This window comes from Aedes aegypti, chromosome 1 (genome assembly GCF_002204515.2).
Source record: "Aedes aegypti strain LVP_AGWG chromosome 1, AaegL5.0 Primary Assembly, whole genome shotgun sequence".
NCBI lineage: Eukaryota > Metazoa > Arthropoda > Insecta > Diptera > Culicidae > Aedes > Aedes aegypti.
This window is the reverse complement of record NC_035107.1, coordinates 271,444,425-271,470,327: the sequence shown is the minus strand read 5'-3', so window position 1 is coordinate 271,470,327 and position 25,903 is coordinate 271,444,425. Positions and strand designations below refer to the sequence as shown.

General features: G+C 38.4%; 1 protein-coding gene across 8 annotated transcripts in view; it reads right to left on the bottom strand.

Annotated features, from left to right (window-relative positions):
• Nucleotides 1–3,398: 3,398 nt before the first annotated feature.
• LOC5576390 (sodium/calcium exchanger 1) overlaps nucleotides 3,399–25,903 on the bottom strand; it is a 641,354-nt gene continuing 618,849 nt past the window's right edge. For all 8 annotated transcript variants that reach the window (XM_021837816.1, XM_021837818.1, XM_021837817.1 and 5 more), the window contains 3 exons: nucleotides 9,364–9,522; nucleotides 9,119–9,290; nucleotides 3,399–7,689 (listed from right to left, as the gene is read on the bottom strand). In XM_021837816.1, the coding sequence (XP_021693508.1) occupies nucleotides 7,482–7,689; nucleotides 9,119–9,290; nucleotides 9,364–9,522 (539 nt within the window). In that variant the 3' untranslated portion in view covers nucleotides 3,399–7,481. The remainder of the gene's footprint in view (nucleotides 7,690–9,118; nucleotides 9,291–9,363; nucleotides 9,523–25,903) is intronic.

Here is a 25,903-nt window from a genome sequence, read left to right as displayed (position 1 = left end):
ACAGATTCAACGGAACAAACACTACTGACGCGTCGATTCTTTTTTTTTCACCCGCACACATTGTTTTCGTTTTTTTCTTCCGAAAAACGTGAATTGGACACAATTGACTCGGATTCCGTCGCTCGCCCTCAAAGGAGCATGCAACAGATTCAACGGATCAAACACTACTCCTTATATCTGAATGTAATGTTTAGAAAGTAAAAGAAATAAAAAGTGCGTCTGCCGCTCGGCTTCAACATCTATTAAATTTCATACTATCGCATTTTTGTGGATCTTTCATTCTGTCGTTTATTAATGTGCACTTCTACCCTATCAAACTAGTATTACGTTTGCCGATAAAAGCTAATACAGTCAACTCTTTCTTACTCGATAGTCCCCCTAACTCGATGGAATGCGCGGACCCTTCAACCTAGCATACTTTGATCGCTTTCTAAATCAGAGGTATCGACTAACTCGATGTTCCCCAACTCGATGCGATCTGATTCAGTTTCCTTTGAAGGTTAATCGATATTTTCAAGTAAATTTACAAATATCCTCCAATCGATAACAAAATTTCTTAAAATTGAATGCTATGATCATGTTAATGGTTATATGAGGGCCTATAACGCATTTCAGGGCTACAAAATTCTAAATTATTGAATGCTGCATTAAAACTGTCACGTAGATAAAAATGTTAAAGTTTTACTACTCTTCACGTTAAAATTACTATTTTGAATGTATTTTGTCAATATAATAAAAAGTTGAAGAATGACTAAACCTTGAAATCAAATGTTGCAGAAATTTGATATGTCTTCAATACATAATGTCACAGGGTTTAATAGTTCAAAAACTGAAAATAAATAAAATCATTTTTTACCACCACCAGTCGCACTATTCTATTCCGCGCAAAAAGTGACAGCTATGACAATACAACAATATTATGAATTTCATTGATAAATTGTCATATTCTTAGTCCATTGCTTTCTTAAAGCACTGGATAATGAAACATTCGAATATTATTCACCCAGAAAACTCCGATCACGTTATAACTAGTAATGCTATAAAAAACTTAGGAAAAAAATAATAATCAAAAATTTCAGTGAATATTTCATATTTATACCTACTTAACCATTTCAATTGAAAAATATTTCAGATACTATAAAATGGTTATCGTTTTCAATATAACTAACTTACCCTATGCATCACAATTCGTTCACATACCAACGGAAAAAGAAATGTTTACCTTGCAAAATTATGTCACAAAATGGAATTGAAAGTTCAAATCTTCAAGATGATGAAAAGACGATACTTCAAATATCACAATCACTTATGAAAACATTATAATAAAGGACTGTTAGACGTTACGTTATAATTTTTGCCTGTTTCATGAACCCGACATTTTGAGCCCTCGCACGATATAAGTGATTGAGATTACAAAAGTTTTTAATTTTAAATGTTCTTCTGAAGCTCTACCGGAACCGATTCCGGGGTATCCGGAAGTGACCAACACTTCATATTGGTTCATGAAATTATAGCTATGATGCTCAGGATGAAAAAAAAAAGAATATTAAGCCGTCGCACGATATGAATGAGTAGCATTACAAAAGTGTTCCTCTGAGGCCCCGCCCGAACCGATTCCGGGGTATCCGGATGTGGCCAGAACCTAATATTTGTTCATGACATCATAACTATGATGTTCAGGATAAAAAAAATCATGAATTATGATACGATACGATACGATATGAGTGAGTAGGATTACAAAAGTGTCCCACTGAGTCCCTGCCGGAACCGATTCCAGGATATCAGGATGTGGCCAGAGCCTCATATTGGTCCTTGGCATTATATGTATGATGTTCAGGATAAAAAATCATGAACTTTGACCCGGAACACGGTACTATTCTTAAAGTTTCAAAAAATGTCCTCCTTGGGTACATTCAGAAACCGGTGCCAAGTGATCGGGTATCGAAAATGAGAATAGTTATTTATGCAACAAGTTGCAAAATGATGATTTTTTCAGCACAAGTTGTACGTTTATCCAACGAGGCTCGCCGAGTTGGATAAATACAACGAGTGCTGAAAAAATCGAGTTTTGCAACGAGTTGCATACAACATTTTTTGCTATTTCGAAAAATGCTATTGAACTGGATGAACGCTAAGCACAAACAAACATTTCAAGAGCACCCATGTGGGCATACAGCCATGCGTAGTTTCAATTCAGTATTTTTCAATCGCGTAGGCTGTGATACAGTAGTACCTACACAGTACCAAAAAATAATGTGATTTACGTCTTTTGGGATGCACATAAAAGAAGCGAGCCAAATGACGTAAATTTGTGTCCATTTTAAAATACGTTAGTGTCTGATTCGGGAAATGTCGATCACAGTTCCATCGTTTTCGTGTCCTTTAACATGTAAAATTACATTTTTTGTTCAATACATCTTCAAGGACACGTTTTTGTGTCGTTCCATCACTTACATCATGTGTCATTCAGTCATAACCAGAATTACGTCCAGAGTAATTTTCATTATTTTTAAGAGTGTATGAATGTCACAAATTTTCGCACTCCCATCGGCATCATGCAGAGCTTTGCTTCCTATTGGATTAATGAACAGGTAAAACATCGACGACATGTCGCGACAGTAGCTGACTACAAATGCTGGACGAACCGATCCCACATCAAAATCACCAACCTGTGTCGGAACCAGATCGCATAACGGGCTTAGACTCGCCGTGTAAACCACTCGTTTCAATTTGATTAACATTAGTCGCCTCACGTCATCCGAGGTGAGAACGACTCATCTCGACTCACACGCAGGGCAGAATAATCATGGCATGAAGAGACTGGGATATTCGGTTTAGGCTTACCAAAACAGAACTGAAAAGTGCTACTTTTCAGCATCGAAAAGAGTGCAGCAAAGTTTTCAGCACTGTTTCTTTCGGTAGGAAAAGTAAGCCGTTATGCTGATCAACTTCTCAATGAAAAGTTGATTGATTTGCAACGGCCATTTTCCTGCAAATTTTCCAGTTTAAGTCGAAAGACCAACTCAATTTGCATGCTATTTATGAAGATAGGACTATTCCGCACTTGCATCAACCGTTTGTAAAAAGAAAATGTGTTTATTTTATCTGAAATTAATTCAATTTAATTGGTGCATCCATGCAACCGTCACACACAGAAATTGAAGCCATCAGAAATTTTTCAAATGTAAACAAAAACTTTTTTCAAATTTCTGGAAAAACAGCGTATTGTATTACAATAGCTTTTGTTGACCCGAGCGAAAATTAAATGTACTCAGTTACATTTGTCAAGCAATGAATCGTTTCCAATGCACTGCAGAGAAGAAAAGCGAGCGAAAAAGCTCTTTGCATGACACTGGAGGAAAAGGGCTTTCACGTGCACCGCAACAAAAACGCCGCTCGGTTTTTCATACTTGTTTATTCATTGTTCTGTTCTCTGTGGGGCTCGGCACGCGCGCGATATACACTTTTTTTTCTAGCTTTAAATACACTTCTTCTTCTTCTTCGAGTTCTCTTGTTACTTGTTTTTGCTTTTATTCCTCGTCGTTCTTTTTCGAATTGTTTTCTTTTTCTCTGCCTACACTTTGTGGGTCTGTGTGTTTGTATGGTTGGCTTGGACTTTTGTTTCGCTATAGAGCTTGAATATATGTAGATATAGACTTTCTTTTGACGGGGGTGGAACCACCCTCGGAGTAAGTTCTTACGAGGATAACAGTAGTGGTAGGAAACATTTTCGAGGATTTTCGCTATGCGTAGGTTCGGAATCTAAGAAGTTGGTATGTCGGTTCGTGCATTTTTGGCCGTTTTTGATTTGGATCTCTCTTAGGGTAGGTAAGTGGATAGCGTAGAAAAATGGATTTATGCGAGTTCGATTTTTGAAATGTACAGATTAGTGAAAAGAAATCGAAGTTTTCGCACGGGAAAAGGAGAATTAAGAAAGGATAAAGATTTTTTGGTTGTATTTTGGTCACGATAAAATTGATACGATAGCTTTGATTCATTTGTTTTTCCTATACATGATAGAGTTAGTTATCAAGAAAAGAAGTGGGGTTAGAATTTTGCTTTCCATTTGTTTCGTTGAGTTACATTTTTGTTTGGTTGTTTTTGTTCACTAGTTGATTATTTGGTATAGATTATAGAGAAAAAGGAAAAAAAAACAACGGTTCTGATCGAATTAGGAAATGTTTTGAGTTTTTCAGTTATAGGTGGATATTATTGCCTTTTCCGTTTAGAGTAAGTGGTTTTGCGATTCTCGTGTAATAACATTACGCGTTATGCGGCAAATGTCAAATTTGACTGCTTTTTGTCGCTCTATCAACACGCAGTTATGATGATTCTGACCTAGTACGATCCAATTTGCTAGTTGGAAGAATGTTACAGTTATTTCTATGCTTATGTATGACGACTGATGACATTTTCTACACGTTTCGTTCGAAAGGGGATACATGCCACGCTGCAATTGATGTGACGTGTTGCTATTAGCATGTTCTGACGTTTGTCACATTCAGCTTACGGGGATTTTCCAAGTTGACAGATTGTGATACGGTTAATAGTAGGCGTGGAACATTACATTATACGGTTTAATATCGAAATGAAACTCATGGTTTGCTTTGTCCTATGCACGAGTTGTAAACATCAAGAGTTTGAATTGTTTCGAGAAATGTAGATTTGTTATTGACTACAACAGGTTTTGCTTCTTTTTTTGCTATGAATATTCAGGTGGTAACCGATGCTGGCGTTTCTTTGTGTGTAAAAATATAAATGTCACTCCCTTTGCTATGCTACAATCCATTCATATAAATATACTTTAAGAACACGTTGACTAACTTGCATTTATTGTTGGTTTACAGTTCATCTCTCTTCGTTTCAGGTTTGCTCGTTTTGTTTGCAATTCATAACAAGTTTTAAAAACAAATAACAAATGTTCGATTTCGTTTTCTTTTCACGAAGCTTTTCAACAATTTATTTTACAAAACAATCAACTACTCATCAGCCGTTTCAAAGCGTTTCACGAGGTTAGCTTTTCTTCCTCTCGCTTTTCCCCTTTCAACACAATGATACTTTCAACGTGGCGATTTTGCTGTTTCAACTTCTATAATATCTTATTGGGAAAAAATGTAAACGAAAAAAATACTTAAACTATTAGTTTTCGCACACACCCGACGTGGACGTTTACCATTTTGATCAACAGTATCCTTTCTGTTTCGGCACTGGTTAGCCCTTCAAAAATTCTGTGAATAAACTGACTTCTAACGATTAAAACAAATCTTAACACTAGCACGGTTTTTGTGGTTTTTGATGCCTTCGTGAAATGGAAGAAATAACGCACTGTTCACCTTCGGCGTTTGGACCGGTTCAACGTGGATGTCGTCGTGGTTCTGATTGTAGGGAAAGACAGTGGCATGACAGAGTTGCCAGATATGTTTCATTTTTAATTGGAGTAGAATTTAATTCGAAAATTAAAAACAGTCTGTTTAGGCTTTGGAATTTGATTACAAATTATATTTTATATTTTCATGTTTTAACACAATTTATTGTTTATCTGTAGCTTTGAAATCTTGAATCCACATCTGGCGGCCCAGTCTCTGCACTATGCAAAACGTCATTTTCGAGGAATAATTTTTTTCCTCTATTCTCGTTAATTTTGAACGCATGGCATACGAGAAGTTGTTCGTCATTCGTCCAATCGAGATTGTTCTTAGAAGATGTAAAAGTCAATAAAAAACAACTTTTCTGAAGGCACCATGCGTCTGAAATCAACAATACAGAAGAAAAATTTTTGTTCGTGCTTAATTCTCGATTCGAACCACTGTGGCGCAACTCGCGCCTACTTTGATCTCTTTTACTCAATCTCTCTGACGTTTCCCCGATGAGAATGCTTCATTGTGTTCTACTTTTATCTGCGTTGAGTGTTGTGGTGATTGACTTTTGGTGTTCTAGGTAACATTTCAGGTTTTGTCATGGGCTTACAACCTACTTGAAACCGAAAATTGGTCCATAAAACCGCAATAAAACCAAAACTGCTACTGGTGGTGTTTGTGTGCTTCGTAGTTATGGCGTTACCTAAACAAATAACGGATAAAAATGCCAGAGTGCTTGGATGTCTAAGGTTGTAGGATTGTTTCGCTCTAAACGGTTCATCGCGATTGGTTTTGATGGTCCTCGATTGCGGTGATTTTGACGTTTGTGTGTTACGCGAGACGTCAAATATAACTCTAGATAAATTTATTTGAAAACCTAATAGCTTCAGGCGAAAGGACCAAGCCGGCCCCCTCTCCCAAGCTTATGATAGTCGTAATTTCAAGGTTAGGATTCCGGCGAAACATTCTCTGAACCGTTTGATTTTTCGTTCTGGACTAACTTAGATATGTCTTCATCGCTCTCTACTAAAGTAACGCGTTACGTTAGATGGCTTCGCTATAAAAGTGGTCACGCACACGGAGGTCAAACACTACGACGAAAGGGTAAACAAAATGGTTCCGAAGGAGACACGAAAACTTAACCTTAAAACAAACATTGACTTCTTTTCATTTTTCTTCTTCTATATGTACAGTGGCTCCAGCGAGCAAGAATGCAGGGGGAAAACTTAAGGATGAACACGCCGCCCATGGCGGACTTTGCGGGAAAGTAACAGCTTACATACTCATAAATTCAACGATTGACTAGAATACGTGGATTTGCAGCTTTGAACGTCGATAAATCTTGATTGAACAAATGAAAAGTACACAACATTCTAAAATCACGTCCGTCACACGTTCGTCCATTCAGTTGTCATGTATTTTGTTGATTTGTTTTTTATCTTTAATTTCATAGCATTTGTTTTGATTTTGTTTTTAAAACATTCGGCTTTCTGCTTCCTTTTTTCATTTTACATATCCTAGTTTAACATTAGCTTACCACTATACACTCTATGATGTTGTTTTTTGTATTAATATAATTATTTAATAGTTTTCATTACTTCTTAACAATTTGGCATTTTTCTTACTTCTTCATCTTCATGTTTGTTGGGCTTCGCTTTTCATTTTTCGCGTTTTGTTAAATAATGTTGCTCTCTTAAAATTACTAACAATACAGGTAAGTGTAAACTAAAATGTCTTGTATTTCACTTGCAGTTTGATTGCAGCTTCAAAGGGATTTCTCTTACTTCAATTAGAACCTAGTTGTTTCCAAGCGACCTGCTTCGGTTAACGGAAAATAAATAAATAAGTTCGTATCCATGACTACAACGAGTTCGAAATCTAGCTAAGTAGGCGTTGACATTCACTTTTGTTCGGAACTCAAACTTAACCAAACAAAACTAGAGGAAAGAAAAACTGTACTGGAATCGATGAACGTGTTTGCATGTGTTTGTGTGAGCGTGTCTGCGGTTCGCGCTTTAGGCTAGGCCAATATAATTTGCGCTGCTCTCTGGATGATGACACGTTGTTGTTGGTGGTGGTGGTTGTGGTGTTAGTGGTAATGGTATTTCCTCGAACAGTGAGGCCTTAGAAGCCCTTGATAACACCGTACGCCTCTAAACTGCTCATCACCAGGTAGATGATCCACAGCGAGAAGAAGAAGAACGCGGTCAGGTACTTGGGTTTCCGCGGACCGCCGAGTTCACCGCCGCCGACCTTGGGATTTCGGCGCAGCACCAGCACGATGATGGCGATGAACGCCTCCGAACAGAACAGGGTCACCGAGAAGGCCAAACTGTAAAGGTTGTGGAAAAAGTGTGGAATATTAAAGGATTTGAATCGTCCAATCTTACAGTCTTCCAATCGTCCAATCTTCCAATCTTACAATCCTCCAATCATCCAATCTTTCAACCTTTCATCCTTTCAATCTCTTTACCTTCCAATCTTCCATTTTCCAGTTTTCCAATCTTCCATTCTTCCAATTTTCCAATATTCTAATCTTCCGATCTTTCAATCTTCCAAGCTACTAAGCTTCCAATCTTCCATGTTTCCAATCATCCAACCTTCCAATTCTCCAATCTTCCTATCTTTCAATCTCTCATTCTTCCAATCTTCCAATCTTTTAGTCCACCAGTCTTCCAATTTTTCTATCTTCCTATCTTCTAATCTACCAGACTTCTATTCTTCAATTCTTACAATCTTTCCATCTTGCAATCTTAAAAATCTTCTTATCTAACCATCGTCCCATCTTCCAACCTTCTTTATACACCATCTTATTCCTATACCATTTTCCAACCTTGGATGATTGGAAAATTGGAAGATTGGAAGAATGGAAGAATGGAAAATTGGAAGAATGAAAGAATGGAAGACTGGAAGATTGCAAGAATGAAAGATAAAAAGATTGGAAGAGAGGATGATTGGAAGATAGGAAGATTGGTAGATAGGAAGACTGAAAGATAGGCAGATTGGCAGATAGGAAGATAGGTGGATTGAAAGATTGCAAAATTGGAAGCTTGTATGATGGGAAGAATGGAAGATCGGAAGATTGTAATATTAAAAGATTGGAAGATTGGTAGATTGAAAGATTGAAATCTTGCAATATTGCAATCTTCCAATCTTTCCAACTACTCATCCTTCCATCTTCCAATCTTCCAATCTTCCAATCTTCCAATGTTGCAATCTTCCAATCTTGCAATCTTCCAATCTTGCAATCTTTCAATCTACCAATCTTCCTATCTTCCTATCTTCATTCTTCCAATCTTCTAATCTTCCAATCTTCCAATTTTCCAATTTTCCAATTTTCCAATCTTGCAATATTGCAATATTGCAATCTCGCAATCTTCTTAAGTACTCATCCTTCCATTTTCCAATCTTCCAATTCTGCAATCTTCCAATCTTGCCATCTTCCAATCTTGCAATCTTACAATCTTGCAATCTTCCAATGAAGAACAAGATTGCAAAATTGTAAGATTGGACAATTGGAAGATTGCAAGATTGGAAGATTGGAAGATGGAAGGATGGGTAGTTTGGAAGATTGGAAGATTCCTATCTCATCATTCTATCTTCCAATCTTGAAATCTTCCAGCCTTCCAGTATTCCATTCTTCCATTCTTCCAATCTTCCAATCGTCCAATCTTCCAATCGTCCAATCAACCAAGCTTTCAATCTTGCCATCTTCGCCATCTTCCAATCTTGACATAACCCAAGGAAAAGTTCCAACTTACGTTCCGGGATCCACATCGAACGACCGCCCGTGGAAGGCATGGTAGACGGCAGCAATGGTCCAGGCCACGCCGATACCGAGGAACACGTTGACGGCGTTACTGCCGGTGACGTTACCCACGCTGGCATCGGCATACTTGTCCTGAATGGCGGCGACCTTACTGGCGAACGTATCTAAAATCGAAAACATGTAAAATCAAAGTAAGCTTTTCTGGTCTTTCAATCAAACGTGGATTATGGGACCTACCCGGTATACTCGTTCCCAGCGCGACGAAGATAATGGCAGTGACTGAATCCTTGATGCCGAGCGTGCAGCCAAAGTGCGACGCCACATCGCCGATGATGGCCGTCACGACGCCGATGCACAGGATGGAAATCACGAAGCACAGGTAACCGCCGGCCATGTCTGTTTGTGAGGAGAAAGAGGTTTTTCAAGAGGATTAGAATATGGCGATTCTATGATATTGCGGGGAAATTTATAAATTTGGATAGGCTCGCGGAAATAACGCGCAGTGAGCTATCTCCGCACAGAACAAAAATCACATAGTGTGCGTTGAAGGCTGACTGAAAAATACATCAATCAATCACTACTTTTCTCATCGTTGTTTCTTCATGTCCTAGGAGAAGCCTTGGAAATTGAGCCTTCCAATTGATTCCAATGCTCTTAGACACCTATCCTTCCATGGGGGACACTAATTGGAATCGCGTAGAAGGAGACAAGTTCATGAGATAGGGGTATATTGATGTCATGAAGTCATCTAGCAAAACTGCGCCCCACAGCGGAGCTCTCAGTACGTAGATGTTCATTAAAAATATAATATTTCTGTGTAACTACTGGACGTGGACATTATAACAATTTTTCATGTGTTCATAGCATACCAATCACTGTCGTAGAGGAGATTTTTAGTTTTGTTCCTGATTGTCACGCCAATCAAAACAATCACACCTAACGAGCTATGCTGACTTTGATGTTTAGGCTGGACAATTTTGCAGCCTGAGTGTTTCAATTTTCCAGGAATCAAAATTTTTCTTGCAACGCGTAATATGACGTTTCCCAAAAAAAACTTTTTCCGGAATGACCCATTTCCCGGCATGTCATTTCAATTACTTCAAGTGTTTTGTGAGTTCTTCTGTTTTGCAGTATTTTTAAAAATACGATGCACTGGATTTGAAAATCTGTTGAGACTATAAGCCTATAACAAATAACAAATGTTTGAAAGAAGAGACAATTTCGTATAGCAGCTTTTTCACCATAAATTATTAAATTATTGTTCGGTATAACACAAAGAAGGTTAATTTTTGAAAAAGGGTGAACCTTCATCTAAATACAAACAACTATAATGTAAATTCGTGTATATATTCCAATAAGATTTCTTGATCTTAATTATTTTCAAAGCATACCTAAAAACAGCCTATCTTTGGAAGAAAAGAAATTCTCGGATGTGAAATATTAACATTCTACGTAATAAAATTATCAGTAAAAACTTAACTGACAAAAACAAATTATATCGTCAACGGCTCACAGTTTTACAGCAAGACAGAGCCACATATCACACTTATTTGAAACCTCAATCATGTTTCACCACAAAAAAAAAAAAAACAGTTTAAGCCAAAATATGATTATGTCTCCAGCGCCTCACTTATGAGTTCCTTTTATCATTTTACTTGGGCGAATAAGGCCTTAAAGAATGACTGAAAATGAAATGACCCCTACACCCCTCAAAATCCCAATTACCATATACAGTACAGTTTGGAGTCTTATATCTCGGTTTTTAGTTGTCCGATTGACCTGAAATTTTCACCGCAGCTTGAAAGTAACCTCAAATTTGTTAGGCTAGAAATTCATAGTTTTTCATTAACGAACTTTTAAGTTATCGCAAATCTCAAATTTCGAGAAAAATGACAAAATTTTAAAGTAAAAATAATTTTTAAATGAAAATATTTAGAGCAATATGTCCTTCTGCAAAAATGTACAATTTGATAAGACACACAAGTTTGCAGAACATCATTTTTCGGTTAAACTGATTGTTTTCAAAATATTTTCAAAATTAAATTTTGCAATTTTTTGCAAATTGAGAGATTTTCAATAATTTAAAAGATTGTGTTTCAAATGCAGTGATATTTTAATTGAGTAAAATCTATGTTATATCTAGGCTGTGGTGAAAATTTCAGATCAATTGGACCACTAAAAGCTGAGATTCAGATCTCCAAACTTGACCATTTTGTATGGAAAAACGGCCAATGCGTACTTTATTATGTCCAGTACTGTATATATTTGGCACAACAAATTAAAAAAAACTTGTACAGTTAATGTTTATAACCAAATAAAACTTTAAATCAGATTCATAATCATATAAACTGTGTACAGTATAATCGATATATGAACCTTGTTTAAAAAAAAAAACAATGATATTTTTCCGAAAGTTCATCATCCGAAATATGATATCTTAACAAGCCTCAAAAAACTTTGACTTGATCGGGAATTGAACCGCACCTATAACTATGCTTACTTTTTAGAGACCTGATATGCTATAAAAGCTTAATGCGCAAATAAAAATGGAGGAAATGTCAAAAATGAAAAACACACACAGCTGTTTAATTTTTAAAATAAAACAGCTGTGTGTTTTTATTTATATTTTGATTTGTCAGTTTTGAAGCAGAAAACTTCTTTTTCATTTTATGAAGTTTGCTCCATTTTTACTTGGGTCTTAATTGCATGCAAAACTACGCTTAAGGGCGCTCAAAGTTCTAAAATATACTCTCTCATGCAAACGGTCATATGAGTCTGGTACTTTTCTGCATTTTCGATTCCTAAAGCGCCACCACATAGATGACTCATTTTGACGCTATTGATGACCGTAAAATGTTAACTTGAATATAACTCACGTTTTGCAGTTACTATAAAGACTGCAAGTTCATACAGGGACTGACTTATCGATATGGGTCTGCACAATATTTGTATTTTTCTAAAACGTTTTTTAACATGTACCTATGTCAATTTTATATGGTGACATATCTCGGCTTCTGCCCCTACTCACGATTTCAAAGTCACTAATCTGCTGAAATGATGAACATACAAAGACAATCTTCTAATTTTAAGCTTTCTGCTAGTGCACAAAGCTAAAATAGAAATAGCAGTGTAGTGTGATGCTTCTTTCGCGAGATTTGTGCCTTCCAAAGCTGTTTCACCTTAATGTGGAGTAAAGGAAACATTTTGCAGAGAAAAAAAAAAGTTTACTAAAAAATCCATAGAAGATCGTCATACTTTTATAGGCAAGTAAAATGGGGAAAAATGCGAGTACGACAAAAGTTTCATATTAAGATTTCTAGCACAATTCAAAACACATGTTATAAATGTCATGGGGGTTTGAATACTATCTAAGTGAGAGAGTAAGAGGCGTGGCTAAAGTTATGTCCACTTAGAATACGGAATCATTTATTGGGTTGCAGCGGCATGGAAAGTGACCGCTGCAGTCATTCTTTTACTGCGGTTTGTTTATCTAGGTATAGATTTCACGGTGTTTTTTTTTGCAAAAACGTTGATCGCTAAATCTACCGTGTATGATGTGCTCAACCGTTTCAGGGAGCAAAAGAGCGTGGATCGAGTGCCTCAAGATAAGTGTCGTAGTGTAATATAATATCAGGTCCGTCCCACTCGGGCTCAGATTGGGTACCACTTCTAGTACTGCATTCGGTCCCTCGGTAGTGCAAAAGGTACCCAAGCTTGACAGATCGCAGTACACTTTTCACGGCATTCTAGATTACCTTATGAGCCAGACAATTTTGGGCAACTGCAAGGGACATGGAGGTCTTTAATTTGTCTTTGATAATATCCCAAGCTGAACCAGAAGATGTTGAGAGCTGTCAGATCAAACCCTAGACTATCAGATAATAAAATCGTTCAAAAATACGCGGCTGCTCGCAGTACCTCTCGAAGAATTCATTTGCGAGCAGGATATCGTTCTTATCGAGCCAGCAAGCAATTAAACGGAATATTGAAGCGAAGTTTCGTCACCAAATCTCGAGCTTGGAAATTGTACCAGCAGGTTTTGACGAAGTACCAAGGATGCCTGCTCATCGACGATGAAACCTACGTCATAGGGTTTCGTTCTACTTCGCCGTAAGCGATATTATTCGTCGTATCAAACTTGAAATGTTCCACTACGGCGGATATTCCAACTTACCTGCATCATAGATTTATTTCCCAAGTGTATTTTTGTGAAAGCTGTCATGGTTTGTACACTTGTACACCAGAAACGCAATAAAACTACTGTATTTCGATAAACAACTTCAGTTCAATTATCCACTTTGCATTTTTTCACCGAAATTGCATGGACGAACACGATTTGAGAGAAATGCTTAACGATCGACACCAGTCACACCACTTTATGATACAAGTTTCTTCCCGCTCCCCTTTGTGACATACTTCGCCAGGCACTTATTTTCACTATGGAAAACCTTCGTATTTCTTCACTGAAGGATTTCATTCCAATCACACGCCGTAAAAGTTCTATGATTCACGAAATTTTATGCAATTTCCTCACCGACCGCGGAAAATTGAGAATGTAAACAAAGTTCAATCCGTCGTACTGAGAAAAAAAAAAGCTTGTGCGCATCAATGTGTGCGCGATGCTCGACGTAAAAATGCGGTTCCTTTGATTGTGTTGTTTTCGCTGCACTGTGAGCAAATGCCATATTTGTACGGTCAAAAGGAATTGTGTTCATATGTTTGGGCGAACAATGAATTTTAAAGAAAATAAGTATGTTCCATCATGCTGAAGGAATGGAGGGAGATGCCCGTAGATCTATATATTCTAGTAAAACATTTTATTATAGCGTTGATATGGTGTGTTTTGACCACTCAATATATCACAGAGAGCCGTAAGTTGTGAGACGAATCTGGAAACTGATTGCGACAGAATTGAAAACGATACGACGGATTGAGAATACGGAAAGATGCAATTTCTTTGCATTATTTCCAAAAAGAAATCAAGATTTATCAAAATCTTATTGTACAATGCTAAAGCCGTTTTGAGAAAGAATTATTTGGCTTCGGTTCGTATCAGCATCATTCACTGAAATACTGGGAAAATTGCAGTTCTCACTGATCAATGCTTAATACGATGGATACTAGCACATCACCCTAATGGATTTCGGACTGCTTCCTGGCCAACAATTCTACATGGCGATGGCACGAGGAGATGTTCCTGCAAAGTTTATGTTAGCTTTTATGGACAAATTTACCAAAAAAAAAGGTCTCATGGAGTTTTTGTCAGAAATGGCAAGTTGCCACTACAGTCTGGAACTCATCCAAAGGTAAGGTTTCATCGATAAAAACATAAATCCATCCAACTGCCCGCAGTTCCGGCCCATCGAGAGATTTTGGGTAGTAATCAAGCAGAAGCTCAAGAAAAATCGAAAAACGGCTCGGGAAAAACGACGAGAAATGATTTGTATTGATATTTGTTTTACAGTGAATTACCTATGTTTTGAGGAATTAAAACTTATCAATTTTTTTCGAGATTTTTCGATGATTTTATTTTTCCGGATTCTAAATGGACATAGCTTTTGCCCTATTGTAAGGATTCTTTGATGTGAGTTAGTTGTTACATAAATGTTTTGAAACCATTTTTGGCCTATAGTGGGTGAATATTCGGATCAACAGGACAATAGCTCGAGCCACAGAAAAATTTGTGAATTGCCTGAAATCTACATAACACCTTTGAATTTAGCAGAATAGGCCTAATTGCGCGAAATCTCGCCAAAAATTCGTGTTTAACGTAAGTTTTGTGAAAAAAACTGCTATTTTTGAATCTAATACACTTAACTCTGTTTTGAAGTATTTACCAGAAATTATTTCTGTCGCAAAATAATCAATATTTTGTGTTTCAGTCTGTGATATTTTGCCCCACACTAATTTCATACTTCGTGTGGCAAAAGTTCATACAAGGCAATCAATTTTGAAACTGCTATATCAAAAGATGGGTAGACACAAGTGTGAAGAAGAAACCAAAAAATTCTAAGCAGCTGATTGGTTTTCAGCAACGCTCTCGAGTAGTTGTTCTGGGCAGCCGAAATCAGTGAACCAAAATGTACCGTCAAAAACTGTAGTGAGCGTGACAATCACACATAGACTACCATGACTTTCATGCAACAAAAACTTTCATGTGATACTGAAAATAAAAGTCATGCGCGACTGTGACTATTTTTTGGTCAGCAATAAATGTATCATGGTTGTAATGAATTACTGTAGTAGACGTTAATCTGTATTATCATAATGTGCCACTCATAATGTGCGCCGATTAAAATATGTTTTTCTTTTCATTCTTGTATCAACCAGCCGGGGCTGGGGCTCAGATAGCCGTAGCGGTAAACGCGCAGCTATTCAGCATGACCATGCTGAGGGTCGTGGGTTCGAATCCCGCTGGTCGAGGATCTTTTCGTTAACGGAAATTTTCTCGATTCCCTGGGCATAGAGTATCTTCGTACCTGCCACACGATATACGCATGCAAAAATGGTCAATGGCACAGTAAGCTCTCAGTTAATAACTGTGGAAGTGCTCATAAGAACACTAAGCTGAGAAGCAGGTTCTGTCCCAGTTGGGACGTAGCGCCAGAAAGAAGAAGATCAACCAGCCGTACCAGCTTGAGGGCTGTCCATAACTCACGGGTTATTTTTCTATTTATAGACTCCTCTTCCTTCGTCGGTCGGTTTTTCGTCTATACAAAAAAAAAAATGTGCCGATCGTGGTCTTTGGTCAAACAAACTACCCCCGCCTTTTTCCCCCCATAGATGACCACTTTGTTTATGGACAGCACCTTGTGCGAGAACGGCTCGAAGCAGAAACCTACGAATAAAGAGGGTAGAAGCAAACCTAAAAAAAACCCTGGTGCTCCGTTTGTGCCACTTCTTTGAACGCCCTCTCCTCCAATGGACCAATGCACGAGTTCAGTTGTTGACGTTTGAGCGTTACCATGGTAGCTAGTGAATACGGCACCGCTCAAATGTCAAATTAGTGTGTGTCGAAGGTCCATGGACCAATGCACGAGTTCACTAATTTGACGTTTGAGCGGTGCCGAATTCACTCGTTGCCATGGTCACGTAAAAAACACGGAACCGCTCAAACGTCAAATAGTGTCCTCGTGCATCGGTCTATTGTGCAGCAGTGAAAACGCAGCTGTGTTGAAGTGGCGATTTGGATCAGAAGCAAACGTATGAAGAGTTGTCGCTACGATCGCAGCTGCGTCGTGATTTTTTTTAAATTCATTTTGCATTCCCGTCATCCACAACAGCATAACGTTCATGGGAGGCTGAAAAGAATTGCACGCTACTCTCATCCATGTCAGGTAATACATTCATGGCTGCAGTAAGAATGTATCAGTAGCAACCTGAATGTCACAAATGAATGTTTTGAAACCTCTTGCATGTGAATGTAACAGCAATGCGACAATAGCATCAAAAATGTCGACGCAGCTTCTCGATGACCCTCGGGATTGATTGAGGGAGCAGTAACAGTCATGCAGTCGCATAAGGTTTTCGTGGTTCATGTAACCACAGGCCTCGTTAGAAGCTTTGTAGGCGGCATAGAACAGAGACCACCGCGCTGGTTAGCCCGAGAATTTTTGGAGTTTGTAAGTTAGTCCCTTCCTCGCGGCTAGCTGCGCCTTGGTCGGTCCAGTCCGCTGTTGATCAATCCCGTTTTGGCTTACAGCATCCACCTTCTGATTGCCTTTCCACTTGAGGTGCCTAGATCGAGGGATGGGACATTCCTCGTCCGACAATTCGGAAGATTGGCTCGACACTTCGGATTCTTCGTCGTCCTCGCTATCCTCGTCCAAATCATCGTCGTCTGCCGCTAGCTTCTTGACGTTCTCCTTGCTCAGCTTCAACACCTTTTCGTTGATTTTGCTGGCACGACCGTCGCCACCGATTTCTGACGCCGATGTGGACCCTTTTGGATCGAAAACTCCGTCAACTGCTTATCCATGACATGACCGCTATCTTCTTCTCGAACGACTCCTGGTTCGCCTTCATTCGCTCGATCTGCTCCGCTTACTTTCGGAGCATTTCCGCTTGCCAAGCCTTTTGCTTCTCTTTTTCTTCGGCACGCATCTGTAGCTCCAACTCCATCTTCCTTCGCTCATCTCGGTTTTAATAAAATAATCAAACACGAATTGTGATTTTTTGGTTCAGGGGACCCAAATTCAGTAAATTAGAATTTGGTTTAAATGCTAAACCTGCTTGATTATATAGTGATCAATTCTATCCCAGGTGCCATTTTTAATTTTGTGATATTCAAGCTTTTTTTTATCAATAACATACTTTGACAAAGGTCAATCAGGTATTGATTTTGTCGAAATTGACATTATCTTGAACCCTAAAGATAATATAACAAAAGCCGTGAAAAAGTGATCAATCAATTCCGGGAAATGCTTTCTGGGAAATGGTATAGAACTGAATACGACTAATATGAGCATTATTCAGCGGCATGAATGATGGTCGATTTCAATGATGGAAAAGTGGGTTTAGATGAGTAAACTCGGCCAAGGGCTGTTTGCTGTACAGCAGAAAAGTGCGGATTTATGACGACACACGTTTTCCCACTCAAGGGTGGGCACTTACGGCGTTGCGTTTTTTTTCCTCCAGGTGAGCAACACTTGGCATAATTAGATTCAACGAGCAAAAATGAACCACTTCTGTCGATGGTAGAAGCCTAAAGATAGGCAACTTTTTTGTGCATTGCGTTCTCGAGTGTGTTGGAAGCCAGCTTCACATTTGTTTGTGAAAAATTCTTTTAAACGGCCATGTGGTTCTGTTCCACAAGTTAACGACTGGCAGATGGTTATATATTGAAAACAAGTCTGATAAGCTTGCAGTAGATCGATAGAAACATGTAAGATGACGGTCCGTTGGTTTTTACTCGCCATATTGTTAGGAAAATTCTTGGCAGCATCCACAAAACCTTGCTGTTGTTTCACTTGTTGCTGCGCCTGTAAAGATCCTGCGTATCCTTCCAATATAGATGTAGCGGAAACATCCATCATTCCTGAATCATCCGAAAGCTCAGAGTCGGCCCCTGAAACCCGTTCAGGTTTGTTAGGGAATATATGGGAAAGCATAAAGGGAGGTATCAGCGGTGCAATTTCCGGCTTCGGACAAAGTTGGAGCAGTTTGCAGAACCAAACCGAAATCCCACCAGGAACCCTTTCAAATCCTGCCAATAAAACGACGGCGCGACCATTGACTAAGCCACTACTTCAACCTCCAGGATTCTTTCAACCAAGTCCGCAGTATTTTCTACCAGGATATCCACAACCACAATACGTAGTCATGCCGCTACCGCCATCTAACTATCAATATCAATCGAGTCAGCAATGGCTTGGAAGCTATCAGTCCAGCATTCAGTACCCGAGCCAACTGCAGGATCCACCTATAGGACAACCCCGGCGACCGGAACCATCAAAAACGAAACCGAATCGAAAACCCGGTCAACCGAAAAAGAAACAGTCGAAAGCTAATCCAGCGACATCGGACGATCCAGATGACTACTACTACGCCGGGGGGATAAGCTCTGAGTACGACTGGAAGGACATTAAAAAGAAGAACGAGAGTAAGAAGAAGAAGGACAAGGATGAGGAGGAGGAAGTCGAGGACGACGAGGAGGATGAAGATGAAGATGATGATAGCACTGAGTGGCACATCAGTTCGGAGATCATAATTGAGTAGACTGTAGGGTTGTAAGATCTATTGAAGAAATATAATGAAGGTCATGGATTTAATAACATACACATTAGCTACCGTTAGTGTAACGGTTTGAGATCTCTTGGAGATCCATCGATAATTTGTTTGAAGATTGAAGACAACCCCTTTGAGATTCGAGAATCATTGCCAAGAAAGTCTTTGATATTCTGCGTTGATTTCTCAAAGAATTTCCGATGATCTTTTAAAGATTCGTTAAAAAAAATCTTAGATTCGGTGAGAAGCTTTCTATAAATTTCGCTAACATTCGGAGAGAATTTTTCTGAGTTTCAGAGATTCATTAGGACCTCCTTGAAAATAAGTTTAAAATGCCCTGATATAAGATGAGAATTTCTCTGAGATTCGATGAGAATTTCCCTGGGAATCTCCTTGAGATTCGGAGAGAATCTCCCTGAGATTCGGAGAGAATCTTCCTGATTTTCGGAGAGAATCTACCTGTGATTCGGAGAGAATCTCCCTGAGATTCGGAGAGAATCTCCCTGAGATTCGGAGAGAATCTCTCTGAGATTCGGAGAGAATCTCCCTGAGATTCGGAGAGAATCTCCCTGAGATTCGGAGAGAATTTCCCTGAGATTCGGAGAGAATCAACTTGAGATTCGGAGAGAATCTCCCTGAGATTCGGAGAGAATCTCCCTGAGATTCGGAGAGAATCTCCCTGAGATTCGGAGAGAATCTCCCTGAGATTCGATGAGAATCTCCCTGAGATTCGATGAGAATCACCCTGAGATTCGGAGAGAATCTCCTTGAGATTCTGAGAGAATCTCCCTGAGATTTGGAGAGAATCTCCCTGAGATTTGGAGAGAATCTCCCTGAGATTTGGAGAGAATCTCCCTGAGATTCGGAGAGAATCTCCCTGAGATTTGGAAAGAATCTCCCTGAGATTCGGAGAGAATCTCCCTGAGATTCGGAGAGAATCTCCCTGAGATTCGGAGAGAATCTCCCTGAGATTCGGAGAGAATCTCCCTGAGATTCGGAGAGAATCTCCCTGAGATTCGGAGAGAATCTCCCTGAGATTCGGAGAGAATCTCCCTGAGATTCGGAGAGAATCTCCCTGAGATTCGGAATGAATCTCCCTGAGATTCGGAATGAATCTCCCTGAGATTCGGAGAGAATCTCCCTGAGATTCGGAGAGAATCTCCCTGAGATTCGGAGAGAATCTCCCTGAGATTCGGAGAGAATCTCCCTGAGATGCGGAGAGAATCTCCCTGAGATTCGAAGAGAATCTCCCTGTGAGAATCATGTCTTCTTGTCTTCTTGTCTTCTTGTCTTCTTGTCTTCTTGTCTTCTTGTCTTCTTGTCTTCTTGTCTTCTTGTCTTCTTGTCTTCTTGTCTTCTTGTCTTCTTGTCTTCTTGTCTTCTTGTCTTCTTGTCTTCTTGTCTTCTTGTCTTCTTGTCTTCTTGTCTTCTTGTCTTCTTGTCTTCTTGTCTTCTTGTCTTCTTGTCTTCTTGTCTTCTTGTCTTCTTGTCTTCTTGTCTTCTTGTCTTCTTGTCTTCTTGTCTTCTTGTCTTCTTGTCTTCTTGTCTTCTTGTCCTCTTGTCTTCTTGTCTCTTTATCTGCTTTTCCAACTCAAAAACTATTTCCATTCAACCAATCAATGTCTTTCCATATTGATACCCATCTACAAAGTATGCATCCAATGAACATTATGACCCGTTCACTCCGTTTCCTTATCATCTTGCGCTATCGGTAATGTCACATCAATTTTCGTTACACGTAGAACGTTTCTAGTAGTAGCAAACGGGCTAGAAAACGATCACCGTTTCACATCAGCAAGACTTTGACACGCCTCCACCGTTTAAACTCCCGTTCTTTTCCTCATACAGCTCAGAATAGCACGAGGGGAGGCGGAATATTTCCACACGAAATTCCCCATTCAGATACACATTTCGCTACATCCAACGTCGATCTTGGTCGCCTTGGAGCTGAGGAGGATGATTGACTGCCCTGAAGAAGGCATTCGGAGCGGAAGGAAATGTTTCGCCACGTCTTCTTACAAGTACATTGGCTGCCTGCCCCGTCTCATTTGGTATTCCGAAAAGGATGGCCTTCGGTTTCGATAGCTGTGGTGGCGGTTCTGGAAATATGCCATACATTCGGAAAATTTTCCACATCATTATGCTTTTCTGTGTAAACGCTGCTGTTGCCAGAAGAAGGTCCCTTCGCAAAGGGGTCCAGTTTTCAAAAAGCTGTCAAAAATAAAATTTTTACACTACGAGTACAGCATATAATAATTAAAGAACAGATTCTTTATACACCTCGAGCAGATACCTTGCTCAAAGGCGCTTTCAAGACTAATCAATTTATTGAAGAAGATTTCTCTTGTCTAATCGTTTTTGTTTTTAGTTAAGAGCCTCAAAATATATGGAAACAGCAATTTTGTTAAAAATTTGATCTATGGGAATTAACAAATGTTTGCTATGTCCAAATTAGAGTCTTTAATCCTTAATCATGTTCCAAAATACTTGTAATTGTTAAAAATAGTAATATCCAGAGAATGCAGAATTTCTGCCATGAAATCGTAAAATTGGGACCACTCCGATTCGCTTCGTGGGAAACATGAATGATGCATAGCGCGGACGGACGGAAGGTAACTCGAGTAAGTGCAACAGCGCGCACACATCAAGTGATGGAACTGCGAACGAAATGCGATCACGTTTCCGGCTTACGTATCTTGATAGGTTTGTGTGAGAATGTTTTATGAGATGTGAGCTCCGGGAAATTTGCTCTTTTGATGGCGCTTCGATGGTATGTGCGCTGCATTAGAAGCTGATACCGTAAAACTATGCTGCGATTTGGTTTAATGACGACGAAATTGAGATCCGGTGAGCGGGAATTTTATTAGACGAATAACATAAGAGTTGACATTAGATTGTCGTAGGAAACCAGTTCATTTCGAACTCCTAAAGAGCATTAGGGGAAAAGCACTTTCTTTTATGTACAAGGATTCTGTGTCAATTTTAGGATTTTCTTACAATGAAAGGGTAAAAAATAGTGATGAGTCAAAAATTGGTGCTTTCTTCTACCGTATTTCAAACTACAAGGATTATCAACTTTCGAAGTAAATTGTTCACCCTAACTTGAAGTGAAGTAACAACCCCCGTCGTTCCCTCCCCCAATTGGCACGCTTTTTACGATCAAAACGTCCGCTGACAATGTCAACCGGGCCATCATGTCACTGTCGTCGTCGGCGTGACATCAGAGGTGACAGCAGATGAAGCGATAAAGAGCTTCTAGCGCCGCCTTACCAAAATCCACCCACACTTACCACACTGCCTGTGTAATGGCTCTGGAACTGTGACTGAAGGGTCTTTATTGCGGCAGACAAAGAGTGTAATCACCACAAATCAGCAGTCAGTGCCAGGGAGCGATACTTTGAGCCTTTCTTCCGGTGGGTGGCTGGTGGTACGCGATATGATATCGCTTACTTCCTTTGTCGTTAATATTGAGGAAAATACAAATCAAGTTGTATGTTACATAGTATTGTAATACTTCCTTAAATATCATAACTATGGTGGTCAATTTATCTTTTTTCTTGTTTTTTTTTGGAAAAATTGGATTGTTAAAATCTTAAGTTACATTCCCCATATTTGTTTATTTGTACCCTTACAAGAGTTCCAAGGTATAACTTGTTTGTTTCTAAAAGACAAGACTTCCAGTGTAATGGTAATCAACGACGTGAATCGACTTTACACTCCCGCGCAAAAGTTTTTTTTTTTAGTTTATTTGTTATATTTTTTTTTAATTTTCTTCACAATTGCACTTAGAATTGTGAAATTTTTCAAACACTGAAAAAACAAGGTTAAATTTCTCAGCTCAGACTTAGATCGAATAAAATTTTTATTTTAATGTGGTATCAAAACCGTAATCTTTGAACGCTACTTGTAAAATTCTGACGGAAAATTTTTTAACCTTTGGGCTGTCACACTTTTGTACAACAGTTGTGATTTATATGCAATCATTTTGCAACAAAGAAACTATCGACACCAAACCAAAATGTATTCCTCAATAATCTTCTTAAGAACAATACTCGACAGTTTTTTATTTACAGTATGGCCCTTTATAATGCGGTAAAATCAGCAAATGTACATGGAAGTCGCATAATAATGAACGCACTATATAAAGTTCGAGTAGACCACAGTTTGAAATCGGTATATCTCAAAATCCAGATAATTCAGAAACTTGGGGTCTCCAGTAAAGTTGTTCTGAAGGTGAAGCGCTATCTGATGGCATCTTATTTAATTCGGAATTTGACTGCTAGGTTGCACTAGGGGGCATGGAACTTTTACTTTTGTTTTGAAGATATTTCAGGATCCTGACTTTGCCGCAGACGCCATCTTTCTAAGTGATCAGGCTCCTGAGATATTTGCAAAACAAATGTTTTATGCTCACTAGCGCCACCTGGTGGCAAAATGAACCAACTAGCTCGGAAAAGGATAGTCCTTGAATTATCGAACAACTTTGTCGAAGACGCCATGTTTATGAGTGGCCAGGATCTTGAGATATGCAAGTTTCATGCTCACTAGCGCCGTCTAGTGGCCAAATTCTGAATTTCTTGGCCAAAATAATGCGAGTCCTTGAGCTACTGAACAATTTTGCCGGAGACGTCATCTTTCTAAGTGATCAGACTCCTGGGATATTTGCAAAATTAAGGATGTTACAAAAAAAAATCAATAAAACAGTCAAGTCATCTTATAGAACCTTGAGATCACCTGAGCAGCATTCTAATAATGTTTTTTAATATCCTTGCAATTTTCTCGACCGATATTAGAAGTTAATGGCTACAGCAGCTTAGCTTAGACTGACTACACACATCAATGGTTGCTATTCCATGATTAACCGAAGTCAGTGAAGATGCACAAATAATCAACTAGAAGGTCGAATGGGATTGGCCATAATCTTCTTCAATGTGCATAATTCAGTGTCTCTATTCATACACAGAACATTCGTATGCAAGCATTTACAATGGTGAACTATGCAAAGTTTGTTGAATAAAGTTAACATGTTGCAAGCCTATACTTTTATTGTCGAACCATTCATTTTTTTATACATAAATAAAGGTAAAAGGAAAGGGGTGTTATGAAAAAAAAAAAAAACAAAATAATAATATGTAAAATATAAATAATTTATAAATAAGAGTTTATGCCGACACTCACAGTAACGAACCATTCATAGTTTGTTGAAAAATTATATTTACGACTAACCGTTGTAACGATTGAATACGCAGCCATAGATATGTTACAGTAATGAAATAAATGCATGAAACGAGATCACCAATTGATCCTTCATCCTTGACTGAGCAGCCACAATCCACAATCCACAATCATCTCTGAGATTTTTCTTCATTTACATACATTAATTAAAAGAACGGCTTCCATCAATTGATCCACTACTGTAACACGAAGGAAACTACTGGTGCAAGGGAGCGAAATATTACGAAAACTTATTTATTTATATGACTTTTTGATAAGATAAAAAAACTTAAATTCGGCAAATTGACGGCCAGTACACCTTTGGGGAAATTGAAAGGGCTATATGGCATTGAGGATAAGACTTTGAGTGCAATTTGAAGGAAAAAAAACAAGAGAATTTTTAAACTTGTCGAAACATGTTGCTTTTACATACTTATTGCACAAAGCTGTTCAATTTTTTGGTATAATCGTATTTTTCAGTAGGTTTATTAGCCTTGTCAAACACCATAGACGTCTTTTTGTCTTGTTTGCATCGTATTTCATCAATCTTTGACCCAATGGCACCCTATCTATGGGGTGAGATTGTTTAATTTTTTATTCACTTGTAGCGGTAGCTATCGGATTTAAACGCCAACATTATGTAAATGTTCTTCGAAGATTATGGTTTTAATATCATGTTTTCTTCAGTGTACAATGGGCGGAAAAAAAGTTTTGTCAAAACTAGTTTTATCACGTTAATCGAAGAAACATGTAATCTGGATATGTTTTTCGGTGTTTTATTTTTTCAGAAAGGACTACTCACATTTAACGTAACATTTTAGAATCGTGCTCTTAAAAACGCATTTTTATCTGATATGCAATCAAATTTGATTGGAAACACAAATTTTGTTTGTATTTCATCGAGTTTGAACAAATTGTGTTTGAAATTAGGATAAATATATTATAAATGAACCCTATTTTTTGAAAAATATATTAAAATATTGAAATATTCAAATAGCTTTTTAAGTTTTAGCCTGAACCTATGGAGAACAAACAAATCTTTTTTTTATGTGCACTATTTTAAATGGCGCACACTGGGCAGAATCGAAAAAACGCGGAAACAACCTGTAGTTCTTTGGAATGATTCTTTCAATGAGGCCGATATTTTGAGATAAAGTCATATTTTTTTAGTGTTATTCTCATAAATGGCTCATATGCCATTTCGGTCAAATGGCAGATTTATTGTATGGTTCCTTCAGCAAAGTTGATCGTTTTTATGCTGACAATAACTGCCGAAGACATCAAATTTCCAAGGCCTACTACTTTTGAAATAACGACATTAAAAAAAGGGCTGAAACCGAAATATTTGAGTTGATCATGCAGTCTTGTGGGACGGCGAAGAAATCAAGATCAATCGCGTCCGGTGCGCAATGTTACGATTCTAATTATACGAAATTAGAAGTGATTGGCAAGTGCCCTATCAACGATGGATTATCAATTGGTGAGCTCGTTTCATGTTTATGTTCCAAATGAATTATATGTGTAAAAACACATCTCTTTCGTGACAACGGTTTTAATGTTACGTTTATGCATAAAAAAACAATGATTGGATCTTCACTACAAGTGCCGCATATTTTTATTAAGGTTTTACAAAACACAATAAAGTAAATATTCCTATACTTTTGTTCTTAAGATTTAAAAACAAATAAACGTTCGATACTAGAATAGATGCAAAGATATACTCAGTCATTTAAAATAATGGATAGCACAAATATTCCTTTCATCATCCTACAACCGTAACATGAAAACACAACTCACGTGTGTTTTTCTGTATTTACAAAATCTTCGAATGGTTCGT